The sequence below is a fragment of the Bufo bufo genome, chromosome 5 (genome assembly GCF_905171765.1).
Source record: "Bufo bufo chromosome 5, aBufBuf1.1, whole genome shotgun sequence".
NCBI classification, from domain to species: Eukaryota; Metazoa; Chordata; class Amphibia; order Anura; family Bufonidae; genus Bufo; species Bufo bufo.
In genome coordinates this window covers 357,153,714-357,181,264 of record NC_053393.1, presented here as the reverse complement: position 1 = coordinate 357,181,264, position 27,551 = coordinate 357,153,714, and the positions used below count along the sequence as shown (strand labels likewise).

General features: G+C 41.1%; 1 protein-coding gene across 1 annotated transcript in view; it reads right to left on the bottom strand.

The window, feature by feature from the left end:
• GABBR2 (gamma-aminobutyric acid type B receptor subunit 2) overlaps positions 1-27,551 on the bottom strand; it is a 940,304-nt gene that overhangs the window by 304,905 nt on the left and 607,848 nt on the right. The window contains exon 11 of the mRNA XM_040433083.1: positions 13,518-13,650. Coding sequence (XP_040289017.1) covers positions 13,518-13,650 — 133 coding nt within the window. The remainder of the gene's footprint in view (positions 1-13,517; positions 13,651-27,551) is intronic.

The following is a 27,551-nucleotide window of genomic DNA, read 5'->3' as shown; positions in this document are numbered from 1 at the left end:
GCGTTCGCTTGTCTCTGTATGCGCGATTGTAAACGCCCGTACAATCGCGCATACAGAGCGTACGTTCAGTACGCTCTGGTGTGAACCCAGCGTAAAGCAGAAGCAATTATTTACAATTATATGGTTATACAAGACTTACGTATCTTAGGCTACATTCACACCGTCAGGAGACATCCAGCAGGCTGTTCCAGCATATATGCCAGGATTCGGCTACACAAAAACCATAATGTTAAACAACTTTTGTCCGGCTGAATCCTTGCATATATGCTTGGGAGTGGCCAGATCTCAGCCGGTTCCCACTATAGTCAATGGGGTCTGGTGGGCAATTGACAGTTTCCGGCTATGGTGGATCCGGAGAACTCCAGCAAGCTGTTGTCTGCCAGAACAGCCTTCTAGAAGTCTGTAACGCTGGTGTGAAACTAGTCTTACTACACTCATTCTTAATATTTAGAATAGCACAACATACAAAACATCCTGTGTTATTGGCCTAGGAGCTTTAGCCTAAATGTGTCCAATGTAAGGTTCTGATTATTTTGGTGGTAGACTGGCAAATACTTATGAATGACCTTTAGGTTTGTGTGGTATGGTACATTTTAAATTTATGCATGAAAGTAACGTGTAAAAAACGCTTCTCATACTCTGGAGGACGCACAGAATGCATGTGTGTCAAGTAATATCTACTGTAAATTCTTGAATTCACTTTCTGGAATTATGTGACAAACTGAAATAAACTTATAGATAGTATTTGGATACAATTATTAGTGGCTGCCAAATATGATGCAACTTATCACTAAAGAGTACCTATCCAGCAGGCCATCCTTATTAAACTAGGCATACTGTCTAGTGGGGTTGATCCTGCTGATTAAAATGATACCTGTCTAGTGAACATTGATTGGGGTGTTCCCAAGAAAATAAAACTTACATTCTTTATGCAAATCAGGACCTCAGTGCTTCAAGGAGTGTGGTCAGCACTAGAATGCTGAGGAGCCGAGGTACACCAAGAGGTTACACCCCAAACCTTGGTGCACTGAAGCCTCGATTTGCATAAATAAGAAATGTCTTTTTTTCTCAGAAACGCCACTTTCACAAGACAGTTATCATTTTAATCAGTAGGATCAAACCAAACAAGCAGAATGCCTGGTTAATCTGGCTAACCCTGCGGACAGGTTCTTTATAAGGAACCAAAACCCCTGAATAAGAACTGTATGTTCAATGTCTATTGTTTATAGAGGATATTATTGTATAGGATATGTACTCAGAAAGCAAATTGCATCAGCACATGTACTACTTCCCTAAAGAATATCTTAAACATTTATTGGGGAATCTATCATTTACAGTGGTTTTTGTGTCAGTTTTAAGTCTGTTTTTGGGTTCTGCGGTCACCCCTAATTTATGAAATGGAGCACATTAATAATGAATTTGGCTTAAGTGTAATGTAGTTTAACTATTGTCAGTGAAAGTACACCAGGACTGTGACTGTGACGGGGGGACATCCTCTGCGTCTGGAGGAAAGAAGGTTTGTACACAAACATGGAAGAGGATTCTTTATGGTAAGAGCAGTGAGACTGTGGAACTCTCTGCCTGAAGAAGTGGTGATGTAAACTCACTAAAAGAGTTCAAGAGGGGCCTGGATATATTTCTGGAGTGTAATAATATTATAGGCTATTGTTACTAGATTTCTGGAGAAGAGTCGTTGATCAGGGGAGTTATTTTGATTGGCTAATTGGAGACGGGAAGGAATTTTTTCCCCTAAAATGAGATAAATTAGTTTCTATGTTACTGTGGATTGCCTGGCATTGAGTTGCGACTTTTTTCCAACTTTTACAAAAGTTGCACAAAATAAATATGGCAGGAAACAGGTCTAATCACAATAGAGGTTCTAAAACGAAGAGACCACTTTGAAAAGTGGAGAGATCTAGCATTGGTGGGTAAATTTTGCAAGATTTTGCAAGAACGAAGATGTGTGCCAAAACATGTGACAATTTGCCACAAAAAAAAAAAAAAACATACTCTGAATGTTCCTTTCTTTTTTGTCCCCGACCATATTTGCTGCTATTATTTGATAATCCTAGTGTTCCATATCAGATTTCTTTTATTTTCTGTGCCAACCATGTTAACCTCATTTGCGTTGCCAAACACTGTTGTTATGACCAACATCAATAACACTTTGTCTGCTGAAGTCCCGTAGATCTAAGAAACCTGGCCATCTGGTATTAATCATGAATAACAATTTGTTGTTATAAGCCTATGATGAAGCTCTTCGTGTCAATTAACATTCAGATGCTGTTTTCCTGAGCAACAGAAGGGATCATTTCCCTTCTCTTGCTCAGTCACTTTAAAGAAAAATGCATTAGTTGATATACTTTTCTATCCTCTGATTATAAGCAACTATTCATAAATCAATGTTATAACGATTAAGGGGCACATTTATTAAGACCGACGTTTTAGATGCCAGTCTTAATAAGCCCTATACCTGGTGGTGGATCCACTGGAGTTATGAAGAGTCGCAGGCCTCTCCATAACTTCGGCGTATCTAGCGCCAGCCTAAATATAAGACAGATTTCTTGCTGTCTTACATTTAGACCATTTTCTACACCTAAAACAAGTGTAGAAAATGGTAAATGAGACGGGCCGGCATTTTTAGACCTGGCATGAGCGGGGAGAAGTCGCATATTTCTGTTTAATAAATGACCCCTAAATATTTCTCATTAGAGAAAAATGCATCTTTATCCCGCCTCATGAAGTTTCCACTGACTGTGAATAACTGGTTAAATCTGTCTCTCAAGATGAGATAGATTTTCAGATTCACTGAGAGATCAGGTTAAAATTGCATATACAGTATGTAGATGTTTATATAGAGGGCAGGAGAAGGAGGAATCAGCAATGATAGAGAGAGACACAGACATATATAGATGCTGCTAAATGCTCAAGTGTTTTATCGTACACCAATAAGCGCAGTCGCCGCTCCAGAGCTGAAACTGAACTTCAGCTTTGGCACCTGCATCACTACTCTGAATAAGGGAACAGGACACAAATTGCCAGGGCCATACTAAATGTCTGGCCCTGTCAATCCACAGGCAGTTAGGAGCAATTTTACCTTTGGGGACAGCCCCTCACAAATGAAGAAGTCCTGCTAATGAGACTAATCAATTCATCAGAATCTATTTCTTTATTCTACCTTACTTTGAAAACAGATTTTGAAAAGAAAGAATCAATTCGCTCATCCCTATTCTAAGCATTTAAAATAATAATATAATAATAAAGGTCGAAGATAGAGATAAGCAAATTTGAAACTCAGTTTGAGTCTGATACTAACTTTTGTCAGCAAATTTGTTTTCGGTACAAAAAAATTTGACCTGAATTGAAAATGCTCAGATTGCCCTGCAATGTTGTGTATGACTCTCCGGGGTCTCCTATGACTATTTCCAACTCCTTTAAAGCTCTTTAAGACCAAGACATCATTTGTAATGTCAAAGTGACAGTGACATATATACCCCTGGGTAAATGGACAGAATCAGCTGGTAACAGCATGCTTAATAAAACTTGCACTGTCTGATTTTTTTTTATTAAAAAGATTCAGAAATGATCCCTTTTTGGTGGCAGTTGCCTTCATCTCTGTCTTGTAACTCTCTCCTGTAAAATCATGGCTGACATTTTTAAAGATTCATCTGAATCGAATAGCAAAAGATTAGAATTTGGCTGGAATCCAAGTTTTGGGGGGAAATTCAAGATGAGTGCAATTTGTTTGTAATTTATTCACTCATCTCTAGTCGAGTATATGGAGTATAGCTTTGGCATAGACATAGGATAGTAACATTCCATCTCAAGTCGCATTATTGCAGTAATTTCTTGGAATTTACATTTTCTACAAGTATTTTCACTTTTTTATTTAAATTAGGGGTATAGGACATTTTATAGTCCAGCTATATAATGTAACCACACATGCATATACACAGGTCAGATACATATCACTTGATGTGGTATATTAGTAATGGCCAGGATCAATGTTATGTCAATCATCACTTCATCAAATTAGCTTGCTTTACATGTACAATAAATGTATAGATTGCTTCATTTACAATTCTGCTTCTATAATTTAATTACTAATGTATAGGAATATCAATGTTATACTATGTATTAAGGACTATGTCTTAGAGTTTAGGGCTAAAGATTTAAGAATTATTTTAAGGTAAATACTTAAGAACTATTGTATGAAAAGAAGATGTTATATGTTCTACTTGTAATTCCTAGCCTTAGTAGCTCTCCCAGGAGCACAGAAGCTTCTACTTTTCATGGGAATAAAATATATGATTTATAGAGTCTAAGTAAATGCATAATGTAAGAATCAAGGTCTTCCAGGATTCAAGCTAACCGAAAAAAAGAAGTAAAATCTCTGTTCACATTGGTGTTGCCATTCCATCAAGGGTTCCAATAATTTACAGTATATATGTATCTACATATATGTGTCAGTAAACTACGGCACTCAACTTTGTATTAGATTAGTAAATTAATTTCTTTTCACATCCAGTTAATTAATTTTGTTGTTTTGATATTTTTTTTATGAATACTGTTATTTTTGTATATTTAGGCCGTGATCAAGGTCCATTTGTGGACCGAAACAATGGCCTATGCAAATTGGAATTAACTGGATGTGAAAATAAATGAATCTGCTAATCTGATACCAAGTTGAGTCCCGTGGTTTACTGACACATTACTCTGGGAAAATCACCCTGCCACTGAGCACCGCATCATTAAGTCGAGTGCCAACCATTACCTTCCGTATGTATCTAGATATAGCTATAGCAATTAGAATTAAAATATCCATTGCTCACTGTGCTGGCTGCATTCCGATTACTAGGAAATCGTTATAAAGGACACAAAGTTGTTTACTTCCAATTTTACTGTGGAAGTTACCAACTTCTATAAACATAATGAAGGTATCTGCAGAACTGAGAACAGCAAATGTGCTGATATCTAGAAGGGGAGAAAATACTAAGCCAAAAAACTATAGATTAAAAAAAAAAACATTTAAAAGATACAGAAAAAAACTAGCACCTGGATCTGAATACTTTTGTAATTGCATAAAATTTTAAATTTTGTATAGCCATTGAGATATTCAATAAAATGTATCTGTGTAGAGCCATGTGTTTTGTGCTCTTTTCCCTTAGTTCTCCATCCAACTCTCTGAGGTGGTCACTCATGCTCAATTCCATTCTTCACCTTCCACCAGCCCTACCTTCTGTTAGATGCTGCGACAGTCAAACCGAGAGAGAACACTCCTCCTGATCTACCAGCTTCATATAAATGTAGCAGAGCAATTGGAACAATTACTATGGAGGATATGGAGGTACAGGGCTGGCTCTAGCTCTTTGTTAGAAACAGATAGTCATGTACAAAATTATGTCTGATTTTCATTTTTTACACTAATCATGGGATAACCCCCTTTAATAATATAATAACTGTTATTGTTATAATGTTAAAAAGAAATATATTATTTTAGCAATGCAAAAGTTATTGCAAAATTTGTAAATATTATATACTTTCTGTGGGATAATCACAAAGGAATTCTAGAACAAGGATTTTGAACTCTAAGTGCAATAACACTGAAAAATTAAAAATATAATATAATGAACATACAGTGCTGCCCATAATTATTCATACCCCTGGCACATTTTGACTTAAAGTTACTTTTATTCCACCAGCAAGTCATTTTTTGATGGGAAATGACATAGGTGTCTCCCAAAAGATAATAAGACGATGTACAAGAGGCATTATTGTGGAAAAAACAAAACATTTCTCAGCTTTTATTTACATTTGAGCAAAAAGTGTCCAGTCCAAAATTATTCATACCCTTCATAAACTGTCACAGTCTGTGGGAAAATACAAAAGTTCTATACCATTCCAAATAGTCCAAGCTGTTCTAAAGCATCCCAATTACCCTGATTAATTGGGAACAGCTGTTTTAATCAACTTAACAGGTGAAAAACAGCAGCTCTCTGCAGTTGGTTTGAGGACAGTCTTGGCTAAGACAAAGGAGCTCAGTGAGGACCTGCGGCTGCGCATTGTGGCTGCTCACAAGTCAGGAAAGGGCTACAAGGCCATTTCTAAATGTTTTCAAGTTCCAGTGGCTATAGTGCAAAGTAATATTAAAAAATATGTTCTGCACTGTGGAAAATCTCGGAGGATGTGGTCGGAAGCCAAAAGTGACACCTGTGCTGGAAAGGAGGATAGTTAGGGAGGTGAAAAAGAATCCAAATATCACCACCAAGGCCATCCTGGTGAATCTGGGCTCTGCTGGTGGCAATGTCTCAAGGCAGACAATCCAACGGACACTGCACACTGCTGGGTTCCACGGATGCAGACCAAGGAGGACGCCACTTCTCCAGATAAGGCACACAAAAGCTCGCTTGGCCTTTGCAAAAGCTCATCTGGACAAAGAAGAAGACTTCTGGTTTTCTGTGTTATGGTCAGATGAAACAAAAATTTAATTGTTTGGTCACAATGATGTTTCCTTCATTTGGCGTAAAAAAGGAGAAGTCTTGAACCCAAAGAACACCATCCCCACTGTCAAACATGGTAAACTAATGCTTTGGGGGTGTTTTTCAGCCAATGGACCAGGGAACCTAATCACAATAAATGGCACCATGAAAAAAGAGCAATACATGAGGATTCTCAACGACAACATCAGGCAGTCTGCAGAGAAACTTGGCCTTGGGCACCAGTGGACATTTCAGCATGACAATGACCCAAAACACACAGCAAAAGTGGTGAAGAAATGGTTAGCAGACAACAACATTAACGTTTTGGAGTGGCCCAGCCAGAGTCCAGAGCTAAAGATCAGGGTGATGGCAAGAAGACCCTCCAACCTGAAAGATTTGGAGCTCATTGCTAAAGATGAATGGGCAAAAATATCTGTGGAGACATGCAAAAAGCTGGTCTGCAATTATAGGAAGCGTTTGATTGCTGTAATAGCCAATAAAGACTTTTCTATTGATTATTGAGAAGGGTATGAATAATTTTGGACTGGACACTTTTTGCTCAAATGTAAATAAGCTGAGAAATGTTTTTTTCCACAATAATGCCTCTTGTACATCGTCTTATTATCTTTTGGGAGACACCTATGTCATTTCCCGTCAAAAAATTACTTGCTGGTTGAATAAAAGTAACTAAGTCAAAATTTGCCTGGGGTATGAATAATTATGGGCATCACTGTAAATAAAAAAAAAGACCAGACTAGGAATATTTCTTTCACTTATTTTGCAACACTGTTGCATGTGTGTATAAAAAAATATTACTTGTAACTAATAGATTTGAATTCACATTGCAAATAATGATGGAAGGTTAGAGCAAATGGCAAAGTATTAATCCATAGTGTAGTGTACTAGTGTAGTATGGGAAATGAATGAATTGCACAATCTTATTACACCCTTGTTAGTTTTGGAAAATTAGTCATAGCAAATGTAGAATGAATTCAAATTATCAGACTAATTTAATATCCCATGTGGTGACTATGATAATAGAGAAGGAAGAAGACTTGGATATTAATCTGTAGAAAATGTAGCTGATTTGTAAACATCCTAATTTATTCCTGGAAAATGCAATTATTTTATATGTAGGGGAGGTCACTCTGAGACTTAGAAAACCTGTTTTTATAGACGTTAAAGGATGGTCTTTGACAGATGGAAGTAGGAGTTTTGGCAAAAGCATCCTATGTAGAGATAAACTTGCTAATGCGGGGATGAAATCACAGTAGCACAGCATCTACAGTAATTCTGTTCTTTACAAAAAAAAGTATTTAAAAGTACATACAAAATTAATGAGCAACATTTTGTTTCTAAAATGTCACTGACTTTATTTCTTATGAATAAGTGAATTTCAGTTCCCCCCCAATATTTCTACAAATCGGCCATTTTGATTTTTTTCCGCTATGGCTTTCGCAGTATGGGATAAATATTTTTATATTTTAATAGTACAGCATTTTGCATGTGGTGAATGACTATGATTTTTTTTATTGTTTATTTCATTTTTATGCCTGAGAAAGGGGGGGGGGGTGATTTTAATTTTTAGTTATGTTTGGGGGATTTTTTAAAGCTTTTTTTATGTTTTCTTGCAGAAACATCATGCAATTATTAGATTGCCAGATTGCCACTGTATATTGCAATGTAGTACTGCCACCTGCAGGCCTTTCACAGATAATGAAAAGGCTCTCATGAATGCCATGTGGGGGAGTCATTCCAGGCGCTCTCAGAGGCCGTGGTCAAATGTAACACTTTTGCAGATTGCAGACATTATTCCCAGGTGTCTGCTGTATGATTGGGCAGAAAAACCGGTGGCTATGGCACTTGTTGCATTAGCGAGTTGGCACCATACATGTACAGCAGAGGTAAAAAAAAAAGGGTTAAATAGGGCTGAGCTTCAGGAACAGGCACAGCCACATGTACAGATAAATATTTCCACTCTATCCGATTGTGGTCTAATCTGTGGGGGCATTCCTGGAAACCCCCATTGACATACAAATTATTCATATGTTATGCTATTTGTTGTGCCAGTATGAAAGCTAAACATGTAACTAATTGGGTGTCTTTGGAATTTTAGAAAAATAAAGCTGGGATTGAGTAAAGAACCAATGCTTTTAAGCAAATACAAGTAGAAATATATTTGCATGTAATATAGCATGTAAACAACTTATAAATGTCCAATGTTTAGCACAGTGTTTAACACTAAATGCTGGAGCAGTAATATTAATGGACTTCAAGTGTTGAACATTGGTAACATGTATTCAGTTGCCATTCAATCCCTAAACTATCATGTTTTGTGTCTGTTTACAAAGTGTTCATACACTCCGCTGTATGAATGTGAGAGTGCAAATAATGTACTTTACCAGCTTTCAGTACTTTCTGTAATAAAAAAAACAAAGGCTATTTATTAACTGGTTCTAGACCAGCGACAAAAATATATGCTGAAGTTCACTAATCTAAGTGATAATTGTGAATTTGAGATTAGACATCTTCAAACATTTTAAAATCTGTCAAGGTAGAAATGTGATCTATGCCACACAATGTATATGTCCAAAAACATATATGGGGAAAACAAGAGAAGAATTGAGGAGGAGCCAGTCAGGTCATTACAGTGCAATAAGAACTGAGAAGGATATTGCCCTAGCAAGAAATGTACGTTTTGTACACGGGGGATATATTGGGGATTTGCCATGTTGGGTGATATGTCAACAGAAGCTGAGAGACAGAAAAGGCAATATTGAAAAAAAATAAAATAAAGCTTCTATAGGAGGATGCAAAATGGATACATACAGTTGCAAGAAAAAGTATGTGAACCCTTTGGAATGATATGGATTTATGCACAAATTGGTCATAAAATGTGATCTGATCTTCATCTAAGTCACAATAATAGACAATCACAGTCTGCTTAAACTAATAACACAGAAAGAATTAAATGTTACCATGTTTTTATTGAACACACCATGTAAACATTCACAGTGCAGGTGGAAAAAGTATGTGAACCCCTAGACTAATAACATATCCAAGAGCTAATTGGAGTGAGGTGTCAGCCAACTGGAGTCCAATCAATGAGATGAGATTGGAGGTGTTGGTTACAGCTGCCCTGCCCTATAAAAAACACACACCAGTTCTGGCTTTATACAAGAAGCATTGCCTGATGTGAATGATGCCTCGCACCAAAGAGCTCTCTGGAGACCTATGATTAAGAATTGTTGATTTGCATAAAGCTGGAAAGGGTTATAAAAGTATCTCCAAAAGCCTTGCTGTTCATCAGTCCACGGTAAGACAAATTGTCTATAAATGGAGAAAGTTCAGCACTGCTGCTACTCTCCCTAGGAGTGGCCGTCCTGTAAAGATGACTGCAAGAGCACAGTGCAGACTGCTCAATGAGGTGAAGAAGAATCCTAGAGTGTCAGCTAAAGACTTACAAAAGTCTCTGGCATATGCTAACATCCCTGTTAGCGAATCTACAATACGTAAAACACTAAACAAGAATGGATTTCATGGGAGGATACCACAGAGGAAGCAACGGCTGTCCAAAAAAAACATTGCTGCACGTTTACAGTTTGCACAAGAGCACCTGGATGTTCCACAGCAGTACTGGCAAAATATTCTGTGGACAGATGAAACCAAAGTTAAGTTGTTTGGAAGAAACACGCAATACTATGTGTGGAGAAAAAGAGGCACAGCACACCAACATCAAAACCTCATCCCAACTGTGAAGTATGGTGGTGGGGGCATCATGGTTTGGGGCTGCTTTGCTGCGTCAGGGCCTGGACGGATTGCTATCATCGAAGGAAAAATGAATTCCCAGGTTTATCAAGACATTTTGCAGGAGAACTTAAGGCCATCTGTCCACCAGCTGAAGCTCAACAGAAGATGGGTGTTGCAACAGGACAACGACCCAAAGCATAGAAGTAAATCAACAACAGAATGGCTTAAACAGAAGAAAATATGCCTTCTGGAGTGGCCTAGTCAGAGTCCTGACCTCAACCCGATTGAGATGCTGTGGCATGACTTCAAGAAAGCGATTCACACCAGACATCCCAAGAATATTGCTGAACTGAAACAGTTCTATAAAGCGGAATGGTCAAGAATTACTCCTGACCATTGTGCACGTCTGATCTGCAACTACAGGAAACGTTTGGTTGAAGTTATTGCTGCCAAAGGAGGTTCAACCAGTTATTAAATCCAAGGGTTCACATACTTTTTCCACCTGCACTGTGAATGTTTACATGGTGTGTTCAATAAAACCATGGTAACATTTAATTCTTTGTGTGTTATTCGTTTAAGCAGACTGTGGTTGTCTATTGTTGTGACTTAGATGAAGATCAGATCACATTTTATGACCAATTTGTGCAGAAATCCATATAATTCCAAAGGGTTCACATACTTTTTCTTGCAACTGTAAATGGGTAGTCTAAACCCGAAGGGACTTACTGAGGGTATTTCCAATATCAACATTTTTGTCACAGAGTAAAATTGTTTGATTAGTAGATTTCTAGTTAGAACTGTAGATGAGGTTTGTCATAGAGGATTAAACTATAGAATGCTTAACAAGGCAAAATAACATATAGTTGATATCTTGAAATCTCAGCAGACACAACTGAGTTGACACAAAAAGTAGGAATGATCTTCTCTCATTTCAGAAAGAAAAGGGACATCTAGTGCCTATGTTACTTTATACAGTAATGATAATAGTAAAACAGGTGAATACTTGAAAACAGCATATTTTTATGGCACTGGGAGTAACTACACTATTTCCTGAATGATGAGTGACCAAAATGTTAGCTTAGTAAATAAGGATTCTATGGACATTTTGTCCGAACAGTATATACAGAATTACCAAGGGACTAAATTTTGGACTGACAGGTCCCTAATAGAAAGAAAATTTAGTTTCATCTCCAATTCAGTGAAATTTTCAAAAAATTTGATTCAGGTCTGAATCCAATTTGCTTCAATTGGCATGAAAATTGGTATATCACAGTTGCTGGTCTCCTAGTACTCATATGTTTTAAGAGTCTAAGAAAAAAATATGATAGTGTTTTAAGCAGGCATCCTAGCATAACTAGAATAACAGCTAAGCTAGATACACATCTACAAATATCTCTTTCAGGAAAAAAAATCCCTTTATCAGAGCAAAGCAGACAGATATTGCCTCTTCTAGCTGAGAGGCCATGGGGGGACGTTTGGATGGGTACTATTTCTATTATGGAGACCAGTTAATATATGTGATGGCAATTGTAGGCTAGGCAACACTCCTCTTGACTTCTGAGAAAAAAATATGCAAATTAGTGTGCCTAACACCAGATAGCATCATAATGAATTACCTTTCTTATCTTATCATGAGAGCTAATTTGAATATCTTTCCCAGTAACCCAACAATATGCAAGATAGCTTTTTTGACAAAAAGGATAAAAAGGTAGTTATAGCCTACAACAATCATTGTGTATTCTAACTGGTCTTTTGTTCTGAAAAATATATTTGCAGATATTTTTCACTCTCTCTCTCACTCCATCTCTGTTTATCTCTCCTAAAGAAATGGTTCTAGCGTGACAAATGATTTGCATAAACTAGTTGGAATAAACTAGTTTAGTTTATGTAAGGCTAATCACTATTGTTTGGACATAACTATTAACCTATTCTATAGTAAGGCAATTAGATACGCACACACACATAGGGGGAATTTACCAAGACATGCATGCCACAATTCTGGCTTCAGAAAGTTGCAGGTAGGATTTTTTGCAACTTTTTGAGCATTGCACTTTACAGAGCCACCTATGGATTTTGAGTGAAAAATTGGCCAGAAGTGTGACTTTTTATAAGGTCGTAAAAAAGTTGCAACCTCATGCCAGGAACCCCACATGCATATTTTAACTGAAATAGGTGCAACCACTTGCAACAAATGTATTATCACTGTGTACAATTTTCATAAATTTGGCACTGGTGTGCTTAGCAACTCTGATCTGAAAACTAGCTTCAACTTCTCTCCCTTATATCTATATAAAGAAAGGGGGGAAAAAACGGATGTTCCTTGATTGTAACAGAGTTATTAACATCAGTAACAGCTTTATTCGAAAATACGTTGTTCTCTAAATACTCTAAGGAAATAGACACAGTGATACCACTAAGGAAAAACAACCACAACAGGAAAAGAATGAGGAACAGGCCATGCACCATCGCCACAATCCCAATTACAACATAGGAACAAAGACAGCATTGCCTAGGAGAGATGTACATAGAAAAACATGGAGGGACCATGATTGATCTGCTTGGCTGCCTATGTCAGCACTGCTAACTGCTGAATAGAAAGTAATACAAACTTAGGTGTTGGTAGTTGTGAGACAAAAAAGAGTGGTAAATAACCGCATTATACACTGTTTGTATCCAGGCATTATGACCATCCTGCAATCCAGCAGAGGTGGCCATGCTTGCATAGTATAGGAAAAGAGGCTGTCCTCTCTGGTGAATGGGACAACAGAAGTGCACATAAGCCGGCGCCTTTTCCTATAGTGTGCAAGCACTGCCACAACTTCTGGTTTGCAGGTTGGTGATAATTCCAGGGACGAGCAACGTATAATGTGATAGAAAAATTAATCACCAGCAAAGGAGGCAACATGGACAATCACAATACATTAGTAATTGACTTTGTCTACATGATAAATGCCATTTGCTGAAGTGAGACAACCCCTTTAATGTGATGACATTATAATAGATGCACATCATGGCATACGTTTTGACATTCTGAATTTACTATAATGCCCTTGACATACTATCGGGCACGACTCCACTGCATATAACCTACATAAACCTACTGCCTCGATTAAAAATTTGCTTCACAGTAAAATTATCAGGAGAGAAAAGACGGCAACTACTCTGGAAAGCAGGAATGTCAACCACAATGCATAATACATAGCACAGTGTATGACTCAATTGTGCAGCGTGTAGCAACAATACAGTTTCATAAGGGTGAAAAAAGGTTTTAAACATCAGATTACTTACCGTGCACAAAGTTTCGAATGTTTTTGCTGATACAAATGATCCGTCAAGGCCAAATAGAAATATAGATGCGTAGGAAAGCATTCCTCCAAGGATAATAAGGTTGTTCATATAAGGACTAGACATCTTTATTAATCTGTCAAAGAAAACATACAGGATGAACGAAGACAGAGGGAATAGCATTTGACTTACCTACAAACAGCTTCCCATAGAGGGAGATGACTGCATGCATATTTAGTTTCTGTTGATGCTTATAGTTGCATACACCTGCAAGCAGGAATAATTTTATTGTTTAAAAGGTCACTAACTTTCCACAAGACTTTTGCTATGTCATAGAGACATATCAAAACTTTAGATTAGAAGGGATCTGAGCTCTGAGGGGCCCACTGATCCCTAGCACAATATGCGAGCGCTTTGTACTCCTCATTCTAGGGATCGGAGGGGGTCTCAGTGCTTAGAACCCATAAATATGTCTCTATGACATATCAAAAGTGACCCTTTAAAGAGAGTCTATCACCAGGAAATTCACTGTTAAACCAGGCACTATGGGGTCATTTGTCCAAGACTGGCTTTTTACATATCCTCTGGCAGTGTGCATCTACAGGGAGTGCAGAATTATTAGGCAAGTTGTATTTTTGAGGATTAATTTTATTATTGAACAACAACCATGTTCTCAATGAACCCAAAAAACTCATTAATATCAAAGCTGAATATTTTTGGAAGTAGTTTTTAGTTTGTTTTTAGTTTTAGCTATTTTAGGGGGATATCTGTGTGTGCAGGTGACTATTACTGTGCATAATTATTAGGCAACTTAACAAAAAACTAATATATACCCATTTCAATTATTTATTTTTACCAGTGAAACCAATATAACATCTCAACATTCACAAATATACATTTCTGACATTCAAAAACAAAACAAAAACAAATCAGTGACCAATATAGCCACCTTTCTTTGCAAGGACACTCAAAAGCCTGCCATCCATGGATTCTGTCAGTGTTTTGATCTGTTCACCATCAACATTGCGTGCAGCAGCAACCACAGCCTCCCAGACACTGTTCAGAGAGGTGTACTGTTTTCCCTCCTTGTAAATCTCACATTTGATGATGGACCACAGGTTCTCAATGGGGTTCAGATCAGGTGAACAAGGAGGCCATGTCATTAGATTTTCTTCTTTTATACCCTTTCTTGCCAGCCACGCTGTGGAGTACTTGGACGCGTGTAATGGAGCATTGTCCTGCATGAAAATCATGTTTTTTTTGAAGGATGCAGACTTCTTCCTGTACCACTGCTTGAAGAAGGTGTCTTCCAGAAACTGGCAGTAGGACTGGGAGTTGAGCTTGACTCCATCCTCAACCCGAAAAGGCCCCACAAGCTCATCTTTGATAATACCAGTCCAAACCAGTACTCCACCTCCACCTTGCTGGCTCTCTGCCCTTTACCAATCCAGCCACGGGCCCATCCATCTGGCCCATCAAGACTCACTCTCATTTCATCAGTCCATAAAACCTTAGAAAAATCAGTCTTGAGATATTTCTTGGCCCAGTCTTGACGTTTCAGCTTGTGTGTCTTGTTCAGTGGTGGTCGTCTTTCAGCCTTTCTTACCTTGGCCATGTCTCTGAGTATTGCACACCTTGTGCTTTTGGGCACTCCAGTGATGTTGCAGCTCTGAAATATGGCCAAACTGGTGGCAAGTGGCATCTTGGCAGCTGCACGCTTGACTTTTCTCAGTTCATGGGCAGTTATTTTGCGCCTTGGTTTTTCCACACGCTTCTTGCGACCCTGTTGACTATTTTGAATGAAACGCTTGATTGTTCGATGATCACGCTTCAGAAGCTTTGCAATTTTAAGAGTGCTGCATCCCTCTGCAAGATATCTCACTATTTTTGACTTTTCTGAGCCTGTCAAGTCCTTCTTTTGACCCATTTTGCCAAAGGAAAGGAAGTTGCCTAATAATTATGCACACCTAATATAGGGTGTTGATGTCATTAGACCACACCCCTTCTCATTACAGAGATGCACATCACCTAATATGCTTAATTGGTAGTAGGCTTTCGAGCCTATACAGCTTGGAGTAAGACAACATGCATAAAGAGGATGATGTGGTCAAAATACTCATTTGCCTAATAATTCTGCACTCCCTGTAGAGTGAGATTCTACTCCACTCCCTGAGTGTGAGTAGTTTTTACGACAACTTTAACAACTGGAAAAGGTGGAAATATTTGTGAATGTGCCAGGGCTGATTGACCAGCCATGGTACAGCCCTCACCACTCCCTTTCCACACTGCAGTGTTGTGCACTGTTTAAAAATGAGCATTTTAAAAAGTCACAAAATAGTGTCTTGTGGCGTTTTTGTGCAGAAACTGGCGAAGCACTAAGTAAATGGCCAGCATAAGTAAATGGCCTTTTCAATCAAGAAGGAGACGGAGGGGCTGGTAGAGAAAGTAGGAGGAGCAAGGGTGCACAGAGCGGTTTGGGCTGACCCTCAGTGCCAATAACTGCTCAGTTTCATATGGATAAAAAGTACTTTTTCTCTAGAGTGAAACAATGGATCCTTAACTAGGTATGATTATGTCTTGTTTAACAGTGAATTTCCTGGTTACAGATGCCTTTTTGTGTTGGTCCACCTGGGACACTGATAACATTGCTAGAATATGCCATCAATGTCAGATGGGTTTAGGCTCCACCTATGGGACCCACTCCTAGTTAGAGAATGGGACCTTGACGTGCACTCCAACTGCACATGCATGGCGGCTTTCCATTCATCACTATGGAAGTTCCAAAAACAGAATAGCGAGCATGCTCAGGTATTTTCATAAATGCCATAGCAATGAATAGAGAGTGCTCTGTGCAAGCTCAGCCACCTCTCAATTTACCATTATGATACTGCTGGAAATAGCCATTGCCTCGGCTATTTGTAGAACTCCCACAGTGATGAACAGAGGGTGGCCGAACATGTGCAGCTGCTTTATGTTCACTTCAGGTGTCCCATTCTGGAGATAGGAATGGGTCCCAGATATAGGAACATCACCTATCTGACATTGATGACATATGCTTGTGGTATGCCATCAATGTCCCAGATGGGAATACCCCTTTAACTCTGGAGTTCTGCATTTGATAAATAAAGCTCCAACTCCTATAAAAATACATTACGGACAAAATCAACAGATACAGTAATTGTGGACCTTGAAATTATGTTGGTAGTATACCTTAAAGGGTAATTCCATTTTTTTTAAATACTTTTTTGCTCTCCAAGCCAGATCTTTGGAAGGAAGCATACTTACATGCTTCATGAACACTGCTCCTTTGGTCCAGTGCTCTCTCTTTATCAAGCTCCAGTCCCTGCATGTAGTGTTGGGCGAGCAAGCTCGGCCGAACTCGCACGAGCATCGCGATGCTCGACAAATCGCGGTGTTCGGCCCGAATACCGTGTGTGCTCGACCGCGATGCTCGAGTCTCCTCCCAGCACGTTTGCTGGCTGTTAAGCAGCCAATAAATGTGCAGGCAAGTACTGCTATTCACTGTAATGTCATAGCCATGTTGGCTGCTGGCATTACAGTGATTGGCTGGCCGAAACATGTCGCCGGGTGCTATATAGCACCCGATGACACGTGTTCGGCTCAGTATTAGTCAGGGAGAACTGGAAAGCAGAAGGGAGAGATAGTGTAGGGGATTGAAATAGCAATATTTTAGCTTTTATACTTGTTATAGACCCAAAAGTTCTTTTAAGGACTATTGTGTGTGGCAGCAATATATATTTTTAGTACAACCTGTACTAAATTGCTAAAACTTGTTAGAGACCCAAAAGTCCTTTTAACCACCTCCGGACCGCTGTACGCACAGACGCGTCCTGGAGGTGGTTGATTCATTCCTCCTGGACGCGCCGGCGCGTCCTCTCGCGAGACGCGAGATTTCCTGTGAACGCGCGCACACAGGCGCGCGCGCTCACAGGAACGGAAGGTAAGAGAGTTGATCTCCAGCCTGCCAGTGGCGATCGTTCGCTGGCAGGCTGGAGATGTGTTTTTTTTAACCCCTAACAGGTATATTAGACGCTGTTTTGATAACAGCGTCTAATATACCTGCTACCTGGTCCTCTGGTGGTCCCCTTTGTTTGGATCGACCACCAGAGGACACAGGTAGCTCAGTAAAGTCCCACCAAGCACTACACTACACTACACCGCCCCCCCCCCCCCCGTCACTTATTAACCCCTTATTAGCCCCTGATCACCCCATATAGACTCCCTGATCACCCCCCTGTCATTGATTACCCCCCTGTCATTGATCACCCTCCTGTCATTGATCACCCCCCTGTAAAGCTCCATTCAGACGTCCGCATGATTTTTACGGATCCACTGATAGATGGATCGGATCCGCAAAACGCATCCGGACGTCTGAATAAAGCCTTACAGGGGCATGATCAATGACTGTGGTGATCACCCCATATAGACTCCCTGATCACCCCCCTGTAAAGCTCCATTCAGATGTCCGCATGATTTTTACGGATGCACTGATAGATGGATCGGATCCGCAAAACGCATCCGGACGTCTGAATGAAGCCTTACAGGGGCATGATCAATGACTGTGGTGATCACCCCATATAGACTCCCTGATCACCCCCCTGTCATTGATTACACCCCTGTCATTGATCAACCCCCTGTAAAGCTCCATTCAGATGTCCGCATGATTTTTACGGATGCACTGATAGATGGATCGGATCCGCAAAACGCATACGGACGTCTGAATGAAGCCTTACAGGGGCGTGATCAATGACTGTGGTGATCACCCCATATAGACTCCCTAATCACCCCCCTGTCATTGATCACCCCCCTGTAAAGCTCCATTCAGATGTCCGCATGATTTTTACGGATGCACTGATAGATGGATCGGATCCGCAAAACGCATACGGACGTCTGAATGAAGCCTTACAGGGGCATGATCAATGACTGTGGTTATCACCCCATATAGACTCCCTGATCACCCCCCTGTCATTGATTACACCCCTGTCATTGATCAACCCCCTGTAAAGCTCCATTCAGATGTCCGCATGATTTTTACGGATGCACTGATAGATGGATCGGATCCGCAAAACGCATACGGACGTCTGAATGAAGCCTTACAGGGGCGTGATCAATGACTGTGGTGATCACCCCATATAGACTCCCTGATCACCCCCCTGTCATTGATCACCCCCCTGTAAAGCTCCATTCAGATGTCCGCATGATTTTTACGGATCCACTGATAGATGGATCGGATCCGCAAAACGCATACGGACGTCTGAATGAAGCCTTACAGGGGCATGATCAATGACTGTGGTTATCACCCCATATAGACTCCCTGATCATCCCCCTGTCATTGATTACACCCCTGTCATTGATCACCCCCCTGTCATTGATCACCCCCCTGTCATTGATCACCCCCCTGTCATTGATCACCCCCCTGTCATTGATCACCCCCCTGTCATTGATCACCCTCTGTAAGGCTCCATTCAGATATTTTTTTGGCCCAAGTTAGCGGAATTTTTTTTTTTTTTTCTTACAAAGTCTCATATTCCACTAACTTGTGTCAAAAAATAAAATCTCACATGAACTCACCATACCCCTCACGGAATCCAAATGCGTAAAATTTTTTAGACATTTATATTCCAGACTTCTTCTCACGCTTTAGGGCCCCTAGAATGCCAGGGCAGTATAAATACCCCACATGTGACCCCATTTCGGAAAGAAGACACCCCCAGGTATTCCGTGAGGGGCATATTGAGTCCATGAAAGATTGAAATTTTTGTCCCAAGTTAGCGGAACGGGAGACTTTGTGAGAAAAAAATTAAAAATATCAATTTCCGCTAACTTGTGCCAAAAAAAAAAAATTTCTATGAACTCGCCATGCCCCTCATTGAATACCTTGGGGTGTCTTCTTTCCAAAATGGGGTCACATGTGGGGTATTTATACTGCCCTGGCATTCTAGGGGCCCCAAAGCGTGAGAAGAAGTCTGGTATCCAAATGTCTAAAAATGCCCTCCTAAAAGGAATTTGGGCACCTTTGCGCATCTAGGCTGCAAAAAAGTGTCACACATCTGGTATCGCCGTACTCAGGAGAAGTTGGGGAATGTGTTTTGGGGTGTCATTTTACATATACCCATGCTGGGTGAGAGAAATATCTTGGTCAAATGCCAACTTTGTATAAAAAAATGGGAAAAGTTGTCTTTTGCCAAGATATTTCTCTCACCCAGCATGGGTATATGTAAAATGACACCCCAAAACACATTCCCCAACTTCTCCTGAATACGGCGATACCACATGTGTGACACTTTTTTGCAGCCTAGGTGGGCAAAGGAGCCCATATTCCAAAGAGCACCTTTCGGATTTCACAGGTCATTTACCTACTTACCACATATTAGGGCCCCTGGAAAATGCCAGGGCAGTATAACTACCCCACAAGTGACCCCATTTTGGAAAGAAGACACCCCAAGGTATTCCGTGAGGGGCATGGCGAGTTCCTAGAATTTTTTATTTTTTGTCACAAGTTAGTGGAAAATGCTTATTTTTTTTTTTTTTTTTTTTTCATACAAAGTCTCATATTCCACTAACTTGTGACAAAAAATAAAAACTTCCATGAACTCACTATGCCCATCAGCGAATACCTTGGGGTCTCTTCTTTCCAAAATGGGGTCACTTGTGGGGTAGTTATACTGCCCTGGCATTCTAGGGGCCCAAATGTGTGGTAAGGAGTTTGAAATCAAATTTTGTAAAAAATGACCTGTGAAATCCGAAAGGTGCTCTTTTGAATATGGGCCCCTTTGCCCACCTCGGCTGCAAAAAAGTGTCACACATCTGGTATCTCCGTAATCGGGAGAAGTTGGGGAATGTGTTTTGGGGTGTCATTTTACATATACCCATGCTGGGTGAGAGAAATATCTTGGCAAAAGACAACTTTTCCCATTTTTTTATACAAAGTTGGCATTTGACCAAGATATTTATCTCACCCAGCATGGGTATATGTAAAAAGACACCCCAAAACACATTCCTCAACTTCTCCTGAATACAGAGATACCAGATGTGTGACACTTTTTTGCAGCCTAGGTGGGCAAAGGGGCCCACATTCCAAAGAGCACCTTTCGGATTTCACAGGTCATTTACCTACTTACCACACATTTGGGCCCCTAGAATGCCAGGGCAGTATAACTACCCCACAAGTGACCCCATTTTGGAAAGAAGAGACCCCAAGGTATTCGCTGATGGGCATAGTGAGTTCATGGAAGTTTTTATTTTTTGTCACAAGTTTGTGGAATATGAGACTTTGTATGAAAAAAAAAAAAAAAAAAAAAAAATCATCATTTTCCACTAACTTGTGACAAAAAATAAAAAATTCTAGGAACTCGCCATGCCCCTCACGGAATACCTTGGGGTGTCTTCTTTCCAAAATGGGGTCACTTGTGGGGTAGTTATACTGCCCTGGTATTCTAGGGGCCCAAATGTGTGGTAAGGAGTTTGAAATCAAATTCAGGAAAAAATGAGGAGTGAAATCCGAAAGGTGCTCTTTGGAATATGGGCCCCTTTGCCCACCTAGGCTGCAAAAAAGTGTCACACATCTGGTATCCCCGTACTCAGGAGAAGTTGAGGAATGTGTTTTGGGGTGTCTTTTTACATATACCCATGCTGGGTGAGATAAATATCTTGGTCAAATGACAACTTTGTATAAAAAAATGGGAAAAGTTGTCTTTTGCCAAGATATTTCTCTCACCCAGCATGGGTATATATAAAATGACACCCCAAAACACATTCCCCACCTTCTCCTGAGTACGGAGATACCAGATGTGTGACACTTTTTTGCAGCCTAGGTGGGCAAAGGGGCCCATATTCCAAAGAGCACCTTTCGGATTTCACAGGTCATTTTTTACAGAATTTGATTTCAAACTCCTTACCACACATTTGGGCCCCTAGAATGCCAGGGCAGTATAACTACCCCACAAGTGACCCCATTTTGGAAAGAAGAGACCCCAAGGTATTCGCTGATGGGCATAGTGAGTTCATAGAACTTTTTATTTTTTGTCACAAGTTAGTGGAATATGAGACTTTGTAAGAAAAAAAAATCAAAAAAAAAAAATCATCATTTTCCGCTAACTTGTGACAAAAAATAAAAAGTTCTATGAACTCACTATGCCCATCAGCGAATACCTTAGGGTGTGTACTTTCAGAAATGGGGTCATTTGTGGGGTGTTTGTACTGTCTGGGCATTGTAGAACCTCAGGAAACATGACAGGTGCTCAGAAAGTCAGAGCTGCTTCAAAAAGCGGAAATTCACATTTTTGTACCATAGTTTGTAAACGCTATAACTTTTACCCAAACCATTTTTTTTTTACCCAAACTTTTTTTTTTTATCAAAGACATGTAGAACTATAAATTTAGAGCAAAATTTCTATATGGATGTCGTTTTTTTTGCAAAATTTTACAACTGAAAGTGAAAAATGTCATTTTTTTGCAAAAAAATCGTTAAATTTCGATTAATAACAAAAAAAGTAAAAATGTCAGCAGCAATGAAATACCACCAAATGAAAGCTCTATTAGTGAGAAGAAAAGGAGGTAAAATTCATTTGGGTGGTAAGTTGCATGACCGAGCAATAAACGGTGAAAGTAGTGTAGGTCAGAAGTGTAAAAAGTGGCCTGGTCTTTCAGGGTGTTTAAGCACTGGGGGCTGAGGTGGTTAAGGACTATAGTTGTATCTGGCAGCAATATATATTTTTAGCGCAACCAGTTTGACATTGTTTGGCCGCTGCAGACATTGACATTATCTGCACTACATCTCTTGTGTAACGTGTGCGCAGCCTAAAAATATCTGTGACATCCAGTGTACTTTTTTCGTAGACGGTGTCCGCTGCGGACAGTTACATTACCTGCCCTAAATCTCCTGTATAACATTTGCGTATCCGAAATATCAGTGACATTCAGTCTATTTATTTTTCTGCTGATGGCAGCGACATTACCTGCGCTACATCTCCAGTATAACTTTAGTGCATCCGAAATATCAGTGACATTCAGTGTAATTTTTTTCGCCGCTGGTGACAGCAACATTATCTGAGCTACATCTCCTGTGTAATGCATACGCAGCCTAAAAATATCTGCGACATCCAGTGTACTTTTTCCGTAGACGGTGTCCGCTGCGAACAGTTGCATTACCTGCGCTACATCTCCTGTATATCTTTTGAGTATCTGAAATATCAGTGACATTCAGTCTAATGTTTTTGCTGCTGGTGGCAACAACATTACCTGCACTACATCTCCTGTATAACGTTTGAACATCCTAAATATAAGTGACATTAATTCAGTGTAATTTTTTATTAGCCACTGGTGACAGCGACATTACTTGCGCTATACCTGCTGTTTAACGTGTGCACATCCTAAATATCAGTGACATTCATTCAGTGTAATTTTTTATTAGGCGGTGGTGACAGTGACATTACTTGCGCTATACCTACTGTTTAACGTGTGCACATCCTAAATATCAGTGACATTCATTCAGTGTAATTTTTTATAAGGCGGTGGTGACAGCGACATTACTTGCGCTATACCTCCTGCTTAACGTGTGCGCATCCTAAATATTAGTGACATTCATTCAGTGTAATTTTTTATTAGGCGGTGGTAACAGCGACATTACTTGCGCTATACCTCCTGTTTAACGTGTGCGCATCCTAAATATCAGTGACATTCATTCAGTGTAATTTTTTATTAGACGGTGGTGACAGCGACATTACTTGCGCTTTACCTCTTGTATAACGTTTGCGCATCCTAAATATAAGTGACATTCATTCAGTGTAATTTTTTTTTAGGCGGTGGTGACAGCGACATTTCTTGCGCTATACCTCTTGTTTATTGTGTGCACATCCTAAATATCAGTGACATTCATTCAGTGTAATTTTTTATTACGTGGTGGTGACAGCGACATTACTTGTGCTATACTTCCTGTTTAATGTGTGCACATCCTAAATATCAGTGACATTCATTCAGTGTAATTTTTTATTAGGTGGTGGTGATAGTGACATTACTTGAGCTATACCTCCTGTTTAACGTGTGCGCATCCTAAAAATATGTGTGACATTCTGTGTACTTTATTTGCGCTTACACTTACAAAACCTGCGCTATTGTACGTGTGACATACTTGCAAGCATTTTTAATATGCGCAAGGCGAGCAGTAAGGGATGGGGAAGTGGCCGTGCTGCTGATGGTGCATGCAGAGGAGATGGCCCTGGGCACGGTGAAACTGTGCATGCTGCCAGAGCACAAGAAGCACACTCATCCACAATACCTAGCTTCATGTAACAGTTTGCAGGGCAGCGCAGGACACCACTCTCAAAGACAGACCAGTGAGACCAGGTGGTCGGTTGGATTGCAGCAGATCATACTTCCAGTCGGTTAAGCACCACCCTGTCTTCCACAAAGTCAAGTCTCAGTAGCTAAGAGTCTGGTCAATAGAATCCTCACCCTGATACTTGTTCCACCCACCATGAAGAGTCTTGGCAAACAAGTGATCCCACGCTCGGATATTCCGAGGAGCTGTTTTCATCGCCATTCCTTAATTTGGGCTTCTCGCCAAGCCCGCTTGAAGAGGGACATGAGGAGATCTTGTGCCCTGATTTCCAAACTCTGGAACATCCACAGTCAGAAGAAGATGACGGTGGGGAATGGCAATTAGTGTTTCACGAGGTGGATGATGATGATGATGATGAGATATAGTTGTCAAAAAGTCAACCGTAATTAGTGCCTCAAGAGTTTCATGATGAGGATAAGACAAAGTTGTCAAAAATTGAGGTTGTTGTTAGGTCAACAAGTCAGGAGGATGACCAGAGTAACATCACCCTTGCCCTGACCAACGCAGTTATTGGGAAGGTCCACTTAACGACTGACACATGGACAAGTGCTTTTGGCTAGGGATGCTACATTTCCCTGACAGCACACTGAGTGAACCGGGAGTGAGTCGTACCCTGGAATGGCACAGGTGCTACCGACGCCAAGTATTGCGGGCCCTACTTCCAGCAGGGTTTCCGCCACCACCTACGTTAGTGGCTGCAACCCCCCCTTCTCTTCCTCCGCCTCCTCCACTTCCACCTCTGAATTATCAAACAGGCCGTGCTTAAACTGATCTGCTTAGGTAACAAACAGCACACCGCCGCAGAGCTGTGGCAGGGGGTAAGGGACAAGACTGAGCTGCGGCTCTCGCCACTCAACATAGAAACAGGCATGGTTGTGTCTGATAATGGCTGTAACTTGGTGGTGGCTTAAGAGCTTGGCAAGCTCACACACATACCATGCCTAGCCCACGTGTTCAACTTAGTGGTTCAGCGGTTTCTCAAAACCTACCCCAATTTGCCTGAGCTACTGAAGGTGCGCCGCGTGTGTGCCCATTTCCGCAAGTCATCGACAGCTTCCACCGGTCTGGCAACACTGCAGCAGCGCTTGCAATTGCCAGCTCACCGACTGTTGTGCGACGTGAGCACTCGCTGGAACTCCACTTTCCACATGTTGGCCAGGCTTTGTGAGCATCAGAGGGCAGTAGTGGAATACCAGCTGCAACATGGTCGTCGCCTTTCCAGTCAGCTTTCGCTCTTCACAAGCGACAAGTGGGCATTGATGTCTGACCTCTGTGAGGTTTTAAGCAACTTTGAGCAATCAACACAGATGGTGAGCGGCGATAACGCTATTATCAGCGGTAACGCTATTATCAGTGTGTATACTCAAATGATCGCTGCTCACAATTAAGGCGGACGCTTTGCATGTGGAAGAGGTGGAAATGGGGAAAGAAAGTACACAGGGCGATAGCCAGACCACCCTCAGTTCATCTTCTCAGCGCGAATTGGATGATGAGGAGGAGGAGGAGCAGGAGACTGTTGCCTCCGCTACAAAGGGTAGTACCCATGGAAGTTTTATTCCATCTGTTCAGCGTGGATGGATAGAAGAGGAGAAAGAGGATGAGGAGATTGAGTCATCCTCCTGATGAGGACAGCAAAGTCTTGTCTGTTGGTACTCTGGCACACATGGCTGACTTTATGTTAGGCTTCCTTTCCCGCGATCCTCGCGTTGTACGCATTTTGGCCAACACCGATGACTAGTTGTTCACCATTCTCGACCCCCGCTACAAAGAGAACTTCTTATGTCTCATTCCTGTGGTGGATGAGCAAAATGGTGCAATACCAGAAGGTCCTTGCGGAGAAATTGCTCCCAAAATTTCCAGCTGACAACATTGGCTGCAGAGTACGTAGTTCCTTGGCCAACCGAGGAGGAGAGATGAGGGGAACACATAGCAGTTCCAACAGAGGCAGGGCAACACTCTCCAAGGCCTGGGACAGTTTTATAACACCCCGCCAGCACCCTTAACCTGATGTGCGGGCTAGTGTCACAAGGAGGGAAACATTTTGGAAGATGGTGAAGGAGTACTTAGCAGACTGTGTCAGCATCCTCAGTGATCTCTGTGTGCCTTACAACTATTGGGTGTCCAAGCTGGACATGTGGCATGAACTGGCACTCTACGCCTTGGAGGTGCTGGTCAGAGCGTGTATTTAGTGCTGATGGGGGCATAATAACTGATAAGCGCATCTGCCTGTCAACTGAAAATGCTGACCGGTTGACTCTTATAAAAATGAACAAGGCCTGGATTGCCCCTGACTTCTCTACTCCACCAGAGGAAAGTGACTGAACATAAAGGTACTTTAAATGTGACTTTTATGGTGTATTGAAAACACTGTATTCCCATGTACCCCTTCCACCACTAAAAAGGTATATGGTTCGATCTCCCTTTTCTTGTCCTCCTCCTCAATCATATCAACATGCTTATTAGGCTGTCCTCGCTCCTAATGTTTTAGAGGGTCAGCTCAGCAGCGGACCCTGACCAATAATGTTTTAGAGGGTCACCAGCAGGCCCTCACAAATAATGTTTTTGAGGGTCACCAGCAGGCCCTCAACCATAATGTTTTAGAGGGTCAGCTCAGCAGCAGACTCTCACCCCTAAATTTTTAGATGGTCAGCTTGGCAGCAGGCCCTCGCCCACAATTTTTTTTAGATGGTCAGCTTGGCAGCAGGCTCTCACACACAAAATTTTTCAGATAGTCAGCTCAGCAGCAGGCCCTCGCCCATAATGTTTTAGATGGTCAGCTCGGCAGTAGGCCCTCGACCACAAAATTTAATAGATGGTCAGCTCGGCAGCAGGCCCCCTCCCACAAAATTTTTTAGATGGTCAGCTCGGCAGCAGGCCCTCTCCCACAAATTTTTTTAGATGGTCAGCTTGGCAGCATGTCCTCGCCCACAATTTTTTTTAGATGGTCAGCTCGGCAGCAGGCCCTCGCCCACAAATTTTTTTAGATGGCAGGCTCAGCAGCAGGCCCTCGCCACAAATCTTTTTCGATGGTGAGCTCGGCAAGAGGTCCTCGCCCACAAAATTTTTTAGATGGTCAGCTCGGGAGCAGGCCCTCGCCCACAAAATTTTTTAGATGGCAGGCTCAGCAGTAGGCCCTCGCCCACAATTTTTTTTCGATAGTCTGCTTTGCAGCCGGACCTCGCCCACAAATTTTTTTAGATGGTCAGCTCAGCAGCAGGCACTTGCCCATAATGTTTTAGATGGTCAGCTTGGCTGCAGGTTCTCGCCCACAATTTTTTTTAGATGGTTAGATTTTAGATGGTTAGCAGCAGGCCCTCACCCATAAATTTTTTTAGATGGTCAGCTCGGCAGCAGGCCCTCACCCCCTAATGTTTTAGATGGTCAGATCAGCAGCAGGCCCTCGCCCCTTATGTTTTAGAGGGTCAACAGCAGGCCCTTGCTCCTAATGTTTTTGAGGGTCACCAGCAGGCCAGCAATCATAATTTTTCAAGGGTGTATTGGAGTGCTGGTTCATTGTAATTTTTGGCAGCCCATTCCCTTAGTGCATAGGCTTTATGAGTGTAGGAGTCCCACTACCTGAACAATTGTACCACAATGTGAATGAGGCCCTCCTTTATGTGATATACAGGTTGTATCGGAGTGCCTCTTCCTTGCAATTTTTGGCAGCACTTGCACTT